The sequence below is a fragment of the Dipodomys ordii genome, unplaced genomic scaffold (genome assembly GCF_000151885.1).
Source record: "Dipodomys ordii isolate 6190 unplaced genomic scaffold, Dord_2.0 Scaffold39, whole genome shotgun sequence".
Lineage (NCBI taxonomy): Eukaryota > Metazoa > Chordata > Mammalia > Rodentia > Heteromyidae > Dipodomys > Dipodomys ordii.
Window position 1 is genome coordinate 48,115 of NW_012267255.1, and position 8,856 is coordinate 56,970.

Here is an 8,856-nt window from a genome sequence, read left to right on the forward strand (position 1 = left end):
GGTAGGCAGACACTCTACCACTTTAGCCACATCCTCTGACCCTTAAATCAAGAGCTTTAGTAGAGAAAGCAATGTGGCTAGAAAATATGACTTCATATCTACTTAAAAGTCTCAAATCAGTGAATGTCAAGTTAGATGTTGACTGGAAAAAAAAACTAACAGTAGAATATATTTTATATTTTGTTTAAACTGCCATGGTGCCTAGTTTATGTAGTGTTAGTCTCTGAAACAAGCCTGTTATAGTTCTTATAACCTAACATGAGTCATACAACCCTGCAAAAGCAACTACTGAGGACTAAGAAAACTATGAACAGTTACACTGGAACCCAGGACCCAGCCCCCATTGTGAGTGACCCTCCAATTTTGTAGTTGTTCCAGTGTGGTGGGGGGAGGGAAAGGTGACAGAGAATTAAATATGAAGAGCTGCTGTCTGTCTGCTGTCTGCTGTCTGAACAACTTGTCCTCCCTAGTGGACGCTTGTGGACTGCCCTGGTGGTTCTGGGTAGTGACCGGCACTGTAAGGCTCGGGCGCTGACCGCTGTCATCCTTCTGCTGCAGGACATCGTTCTGGAGCTCCTGAAGGAAGCCATGATGGCCAGCCTCAACAACACACAGGGCTTCCTGATTGATGGCTACCCTCGGGAAGTGAAGCAAGGGGAAGAGTTCCACCGCAGGGTGAGCTGCTGTGACTGCAGGGATTGCTCCAGAAGAAAAATAGGGTGCATTATTGTTGTTGGAGATAAATGCAAAGCCTAGCCCTTTCCTAGTTACATTAATCAAACCTTTCTATTACACATGGCAGAAATCCAATTCAAACTAACCAGAGAGAGAGAGAGAGAGAGAGAGAGAGAGAAACAGAGAAGAATATTTAACTGAAATACACAGTTAGATCTTGGTATTCAAATTTGCTCATCAAGGTTCTTCCTGTTCCTGGCTCATCAATTGCTTTTCCTTCTCATTACCAAGATCCACAGAAGCGTTTCACACACCCAGGGCTATGTTTCATTGTCCTGGATTAAGTCTCAGCCATCTCTGAACCTTTCCCTGTGGCCAGGGGAAAAGGGTGGAGGGGGAGAGGGGAGAGGCAGCCTGGAGGAACAGGGATGGGCAGGGTGGTATCCCACCAAGCCATGCTGACTGATGTGTACAGAGAATTACCCCGGGAGGACTAGGGATACGTGTACGTAAGAAGGGAGCTGGGAATGCTGGGTGAGCAGAACCTCAAATACCACTCAATACCCCAACCTCCCACCCTCCCCAGCCCCACCCTGTCCTGGGAGGAGGTGAGTAAGAGCCATTCACAAGGAGCGGCAGGAAGGGACGCCCACTCCAGCTGTAGGCATTGACCTACTAGGAGCAGGTTCTGGGCTTCACTGCACACTACAGACTTCACACGGCACGTTTTACAAAGGTTGAGATGGTGTTAAGCAATGTCTGACTCGAAAACCCAAAAGAAACTTCTGTTTTTAGAACTGTGGTCTCTCTAAGCCAGTTTTCTATTTTCATATGCATCCTCTTCTGGGATGCTTGGTGGCTTTGAGGGTTTTGCTTTTGTTTTATACTGGCACTGGAGCTTGAACTCAGGGCCTCGTGCTCTCAATTGGCTTTCCCACTCAAGGCTGGTGCCCTAACACTTGAGCCACACCTCCACATCCGGCTTTTTGCTGGTTAACTGTAGATAAGAGTCTCATGGACTTTTCTCCCCAGGGTGGCTTCAAGCCTTGATCCTCAGATCTCAGCCTTCTGAGTAGCTAGCATTGCAGGTGTGAGCTATCGGCTCCCTATTCATGGGTTGGGTCTTTTTAAATAGATAAAGGATGTACAGCCTGCACGCAAAGGTGATGGATTAAGCAGAAGGGCATACTGTTTTGATGCTAGTCATATGGCTGGTGACAACTTGCTGTTGAGTGACAGCTGCTGGTGGGAATGAGTATTGAGGAGTCTCATCTCCTTCTACTTCTGCAGCCAACACTGCAACAGTGAATTGGACTGTGTGTCCCTGGGGTGAGTTCCACTTCTCTCTGCCTCTGTTCTCTTCAATGTTCAGATAGAATCTCCATTGCTCACCTTCCCTTCCATTTGCCTCTTGCAGACAAAGTCAAAGCAAAGCTTCTTGGGCATCGTAGGGGTAGACAGGGAGACTGGAAATGTGTGACTATGGTGGTCATAGCAGCCTTTAGGTGTTTCCCCCTAAGAACTCTAAAGAGCTTTCTTCCACAAAGCAGCCCACCTCAAAAGTACAAACCCACAAACTTGGATGTAAGTCAACTTAGGATTAGTTGTGGGTGGTTGTTGTTTAATGAGACCGGGTCTGCTAAGTAGCCTGGATAGGACTCACGCCCAATCCTCTTGCCCTCAGCCCACGGAGGCTGGTATTACAGGTGTGTACCTCAATTCCCAGCCAACAATATAAAACAACTCATTTTGGAAAAAATTATATTGGGGAAAATTGTTTGGTTTGGCTGTTAAATGTGCATAACAACTTTTTCCAGTGTGAACCACTTGTCAGTGTTGCGTTGGATGATAGTAAGTGCACTCATGCCATTGTGTCATGCTCACAATAGTCCATCATCTTGCTGACCTGAAGCTCTATACTCACTAAACAACTTCCCACCCTCCCCTACCTCTGCCCCTGGCAGCTGTCATGCTACTCTCTGTCTCTATGAGTGTGATTATTCTAGGCACTTCATATAAATGGGGGGAGCATAGCACCTGCCCTTCTGTGACTAAGGAAAAGGTCCCCAGAAGCATCCTTAAGGACACTAATGGCTCAAGCCCATAATCCTAGCTATTCAGGAAGCTGAGAACTGTTTGAAGCTAGCCTGGGCAGGAAAGTTTGTGAGGCTCTTATCTCCAGTTAATCACAGTTAATCACACACACAAAAGCTGCCTCAAGTAGGACAGCACCAGTCTTGGGGGGAGGGGGTGGCCCGAGAAAGCTAAGGGAAAACTGCCCTAGCATCTGTACCATTCTACGTTCCTCACAACAGAACAGGTAGATTCCAGTTTCTCCTCACTAACATTGTTATTGGAGACAGGTTTTTGTGTTTTGTCTGTACTTGTGCATTTTGACAGTCACCATCCTATAGTAGGTAATAGGTGAGCTTTGCTATCTCCATGTGTTTGTGCATGTGTTTGTGTGCGTGCACTAGTCCTGGGCTTGAACTCAGGGCCTCCCCACTCTCTTTAATCAATTTTGCTCAAGGCTAGTGTTCTACAATGGAGCCATAGCTCCACCTCGGCTTTTTTTGTGGTTAATTGGAGATAAGACTCTCTTGGGCTTTTCTGCCTGGGCTGGTTTGGATTCTTAGATCTCAGCCTACTAAGTAACTAGGATTACAGGCATTAGCCACCAGCACCTGGCTCCATGTGGTTTTGTTCATTTATATATCTTCTTTGGGGCAATGACTATTCATGTTGTATCTTTGTATCAGGTCCTGTGTCTTTTCTTGTTGAAACTGTAGGAGTTTTGTTTTGTTGTTGTTTTTTGTTTTTGTTTTTCTTTTGTTTCTTTTGTCAGTCATGGGCCTGAACTCTGGGCCTGGGCACTGTCCCTCAGATCTTCAGCTCAAGGCTAGCCATCTGCTATTTGAGCCACAGCACCACTTCCGGATTTTTCTGCTTATGTGGTGCTGAGGAATTGAACCCAGGGCTTCATGTATGCAAGGCAAGCACTCTACCACTGAGCCAACTTCCCAGCCCCATTTTAGGTACTCTGTATCAAGGTGGGGGGGGGGGGGAAGGAGAACCTTTTTCTCTGCCAAGGGGCCTTTTGGGTATTTATATAAATGGTATTCACAAGCCATACAAAATGATTCACTTAAAATCAGCCTGTTATATTTTGTCAAGCATTTAATTAATTCACCCCTCATGTGAGGCTGGAACTGCTTCTCTTTGGTGAGGCATGACTATTGATGTTGCTACTCACAACTGCTTTTCCAAGTTTGTCAGTCTGGAGCACAAGTGGCCTTTTTTGTAATGGTATGTCTTGAAAAGAACAGCTTGAAACAGTGAAGTTGCCCCATACACAGATGTATGTTTCAATGCATGTCCCCTCAAGGTTCATCACTGCTTATGTAATATTTATAGAACACAAGCCCTGGGGGGCTGTTGTAGCTAGCTTTCAGCTCATCGTCACTGCACAGCTGGATGATTCCATGTTCTAGATTATCAGGCACCTCAGCTGCTTTCCACATCAAATGGTATAGCAAAGACGTACAGATCCACTTGTTTACTTTTCATGTCCTCGGCTCTCTCATTAAGTGCCTCCATTCGTTTCAGATACACACTAGCAGTGTGCCTTAGAAGGCTTTTGTTCTTCCAGAGTGGAGAAATGTGCCACACTTTTTGGTACTTTGTCCAGCCTTAACTCAACTTCAGATGATTTCACATTTGAAAGCTGAAACCTGCTGGTTATCATTTACCTCTGAGAGGTTCTTGGTAACATCCGCTGTGGATGCTGGATCTCACCATTACTTGCTGCCATTGAGTTCCCCTGTCAGTTCTGTTTTCTCTTCATGTCCATGAACTGCTTGGCTTCATCCTGCAGCTGGTGAAAGCCCATGAACATGCCCCGTTGACTCAGCCACCGTACATCATGGTGATAAACAAGATCATGGAACTCAGAATCAAGATTCCAGACCCTCTGCTTTTGACAAAATGTGTGCATACCCTTTTGTTGACATCCCGTTGTTGAACCACAATGACTGTGCACAGAGCAGGGTCATAAATTAAATCAACTTCCATCAAGATGGAGATGACTCAGTTCTTTCCTGACAAATATATTTAGCCTTCTGTTTGAGCCAGCCATGGCTGGAGTTCCCTCTGTGGTAAGACCAAATAACTGTTCAAATGTTAAGTGTTTTTCATTGATAAAAACCAGCCTCTCAAGCAAGTCCTCACCTCTTATAGGAGCCATGCCTGGCTTTCAGTGACAGCAATTTCTCTCTAATGTCAAACTGCAGTTATCCCACAGGTAAAAACAGCCCATTGGGTAGTGTTTGTTATACTTATTGTTTTCTCACCAGCCAGAGAGAAAAATTGGAAATTGTCCTGCAGAATCCTTCTATGTTTTTTCAATATCTTATACGCAATCAGTAATCTGATCTGAGCTGATTTTCCCAACACTGAGACCATTTTCTTTTGTCTGCTGCTAACACCTCCATTGGAGCTAGCATGCATGCATTCACAAACTATCTCTCTACCTGGGAGCTTAGCTTCTTTGTGATTAACTAGCTCTCTATACAGCTCGTCTGAATGACAATATCTCTGTCACTAGGAGACCCAGCGAAAGCTGCCTGTGATTCCAAATCCACTAAAGAACATTGATTTTATCCAGACACACGTGACCTCCTGATTTATTGAGTTTAGTGTGTTTTGAGCTGTAATGAAGGTCCAGATTGGCTCCTCTTCTTACTGCGAATGCATCACCACAAACTGGGCACATGGATTTGACTTTCATTTCACCAACAAGAAAAAAAAATCATTTAGCCCATGAGTAATACTGTAAATATCCAAATGGCCTTTGGCAGAAAAACATTTCTCCCGCCCTGACATAGAGTCTCCCAAGGGAACATCTTGAAGGCACATCATTCACAGGGCTGGGAGTCAAAATACTTCGAACTGTGCCTTTTCCATATATGAGCATGACCCAGGACAAGTTACCCAACATCATATTCTTTTTCTATAGAATGGATGTAAAGAATTCTGTCAGCATCAAATGTCCTAAAACGTAAGTGCATTTCCTAAGCTATAAAAATATTGGGGCCACTAATTCTAATTTTCTCACACCTCCGAAATCCTGCTTCGTCACCTTGTCCTCTTCTACTTATAAGCCAAGAGGGAAAGCCCTGGGCTTTACAAAGCATTTATGAATGCCTCTGTGTAAACAGGAATTCAGATCATGTATGTGATCTCCCCAAAGGTAAAAACAAAACTCCCTGTCCCACTGTGGGCCCCACTGAGGCAGATTTCAAATGAAATAAAGAAGAAACCTAAGTCCTAAAGAGCAGAGACCTCGGCGTGGCACCTGGACAGTTCCAACCAGAGTGACAACTGGTGATGCCAGAATGATACATATAGATGATATACATGCTGTGTAATGGCAGTCTGGGAAGAGGGTGTAGGGGGCAATGGGGTGATGTTATTCTATTAAGACATTCTAGAATAACCCTGCAGCAGCACTCTAGTGAAGTTCCCCAAGGAGCGCCTCCAATTGAGAGCTACACAAATGGGTGTGTTGAGCTTATTGTCAGCCAATGGAACAAGCCTGTGACTCAGCAGGCCCTCGGACTCTAAACCCAACAGATTTTCACAGCTCAAAGAGATGAATGTGATCACCCCTTTAAATCAATTAAATAATGTTAACGCACGTTTAAGTGGTATTTGAAATAAGTTAGGCACTTTATATGCATTAGTTCATTTAACCCTCACTATAGCCCTGTGAAGTAGGAAGTACTCTTACCCTCATTTATAAATGAGGAAAGTAGGGCTCAAGCAGAGAACAGGACAGCTATTTTGTCTATCAAGGGAGACTTCCTACCCACCGAGAAACATGGCCTCCCCTGTGTAACAACTGAGCAAAACTAAGGTTAGGGGAGGGGCCGGGGGAGAGCAAGCGTCCTCCTCCTCTTACTGGGATTACCATGCTCTGAGGAGTGCTGATCCCAGCTAGGCCCCAAGAGGCAAAATGGGCAATGCCACCTTCACACATATCCCACCCTCCTCTCCTGGTTCTGTGTGCCCACCAAACATCTTGCCTGAGCCCCATTCTGAAATCCCTGGCTCTCCTCTCTCATTCTCTCTCTCTCTCTCCCCTCCCCCTCTCTCTCTCTCTCTCTCTCTCTCTCTCTCTCTGGGCCATGTCACCAGGCTTCACAGTTACACACGGCTAACTGGTGTTAAGGAATCCTTAATGAGCTTAGGCCAAGTTAATTTCTTGGACTTTCCATTTCCTCATCCTGAAAGTGGGGATAATAATATTTCCCATTAGGAATGGGTTGAAAGGATAGTTGTCTCCAAAGCTCTGAGCCCAGGGTCTCTAGCTGCTGTCACGTTGCTTATGAGATCTCAAAACAGTCCTCTGTGCTGGACCAACAAGGTCCCAGTGTACCTGCACCGTCTTTTCAGCTCATGTCAAAGAGGTGCATTCCTGGTATCAGGCTCTAGTTGTGAAGTTCCACATAACCAATACTATGGCTTTTTAAAAACATTTATAGTTTACTGGGAATCCATGGAAGGCAACCAGCCTGGGTTACTCAGGGGCAAGAATGACTATAACAATTGAACATGGCTGTGGCAGGTCAAGTTGAATGCTTAATCCTTCTTAAGGCTATTGTATTGTAGTGGAGGGCCTCAGATTTAAAAAAAAAAAAATTCATGAAGAACCCAGAGATACCTGTGGTCCATTTCTAGGAATGCTGACAGAGTGAGACTGGGACAAAGCATTGTCCCCAAGTCCCTCCGACAAGGACAGTGTTCTCTGTTCTGTCCCTCACTTGGTTTTCGAGGTGAAGCACAGCCTGAGGCAGAGCTGGGAGCTGGAGGATTATTCCAAATGAGTTTCTAAAGGCATAGCACAGAAGTGTGTTTTCTTTCCAATTGTTTTTATTGGCAAGGTGATCTACAAAGGGGTTATAGTTACATAAATAAGGTAATAAGTACATTTCTTGTCAATCTAGTTACTCCCTCCCTCATTTTTCTCCCATATTCCCAACCCCTCCTACCCACCCCCAAGTTGTACAGATCATTTTGAAAAACAATTTCATCTAATATTTGAAAAAATGTTTGGCTGTTAAAATAAGGATGTCAGCAGTTCCAGTGACTTCCAGAAGGAAGGACAATATGGCAGTTTGGCACCTAGGAAGAGAGTCCTGATTTCAAGAAAGACAGTCAAAACCATGGTTTGGGGGGCCCCAAGGAAATGGCTTGAGAGGAAGCTTCTCAAGCTATTACATTGTGAGCAGTCACTTGAAGATTCTCTAAAATGCAGACCTCGGTTCAGCAAGTCAGAGTCTAGGACCCCTACTTTTCTAGTAAGTGCCAAATCACATACCAAAGAACCACAACAACCTCTATGGTCCAGAGGGGCATTTACTGCCAGCTCCTGCTCAGATTTGTATAATGTCTGTGTGTACCTGAAGAAGTCCCTGAATTATCTTTCCTTTCCCAAAGAGTGGCCTGCAATTGAGAGCCGCAGCTCTATGTAGCCAGACAATCTTAGGGAGGACTCTGAATTTCAAACTGCCTCCTTAGCTTGCCCTCTGCTGGTGAATGAGGGTCATTTTTCTCCCCACCTGCATTCAGCCTTTCTTGCTGTCCAAATGCTCAATGCCTCTTTTCAGTTAATACAAACAGAAAGTCATGACTGATTCCAGAGGTTTGTTTCATTCTTCTAGATTTGGGGGAATTTCCCTAATTCTGTTCTTTACAATTCCATACATTCCTCACAGGAGGCGGGTAAATGGTTAATCTGGTAGTAACCCATGTTTTTGTATGTGGCCTAAAGGTCTTCCACTATCCCAACTTTGTTCTTACCCATTCCAGGCATTTTCCACAGAGATTGCCAGGGGTCCTTTATTCACAGACAGCACATACAAAGTTGAGGAACAATGACTTTTTTATTGTGAAAATACTGTACAGAGGGGTTACAATTACATGGGCAAGATAATGAGTATATTTCTTATCAAGGATTGTAACCTCCTCCTTTGTTTCCTCTTCCCATCCCATCCTTTCCGTCCCCCACTCTCCCCCCCCCCACCAAAGTTGTAAAGTTCGTTTTCGACATAACGACTTGTACATCTCATTGTTGCAATGGGTCCACCTGTATCCCTATTTAAACAATTTGTTTTTTCCCTT

At 44.7% G+C, this 8,856-nt stretch overlaps 1 protein-coding gene across 1 annotated transcript in view; it reads left to right on the forward strand.

Annotated features, from left to right (window-relative positions):
- Positions 1 to 8,856, forward strand: part of LOC105987108 (adenylate kinase isoenzyme 5-like) — a 55,780-nt gene that overhangs the window by 28,215 nt on the left and 18,709 nt on the right. Inside the window, exon 3 of the mRNA XM_013018266.1 lies at positions 559 to 675. Coding sequence (XP_012873720.1) covers positions 559 to 675 — 117 coding nt within the window. The remainder of the gene's footprint in view (positions 1 to 558; positions 676 to 8,856) is intronic.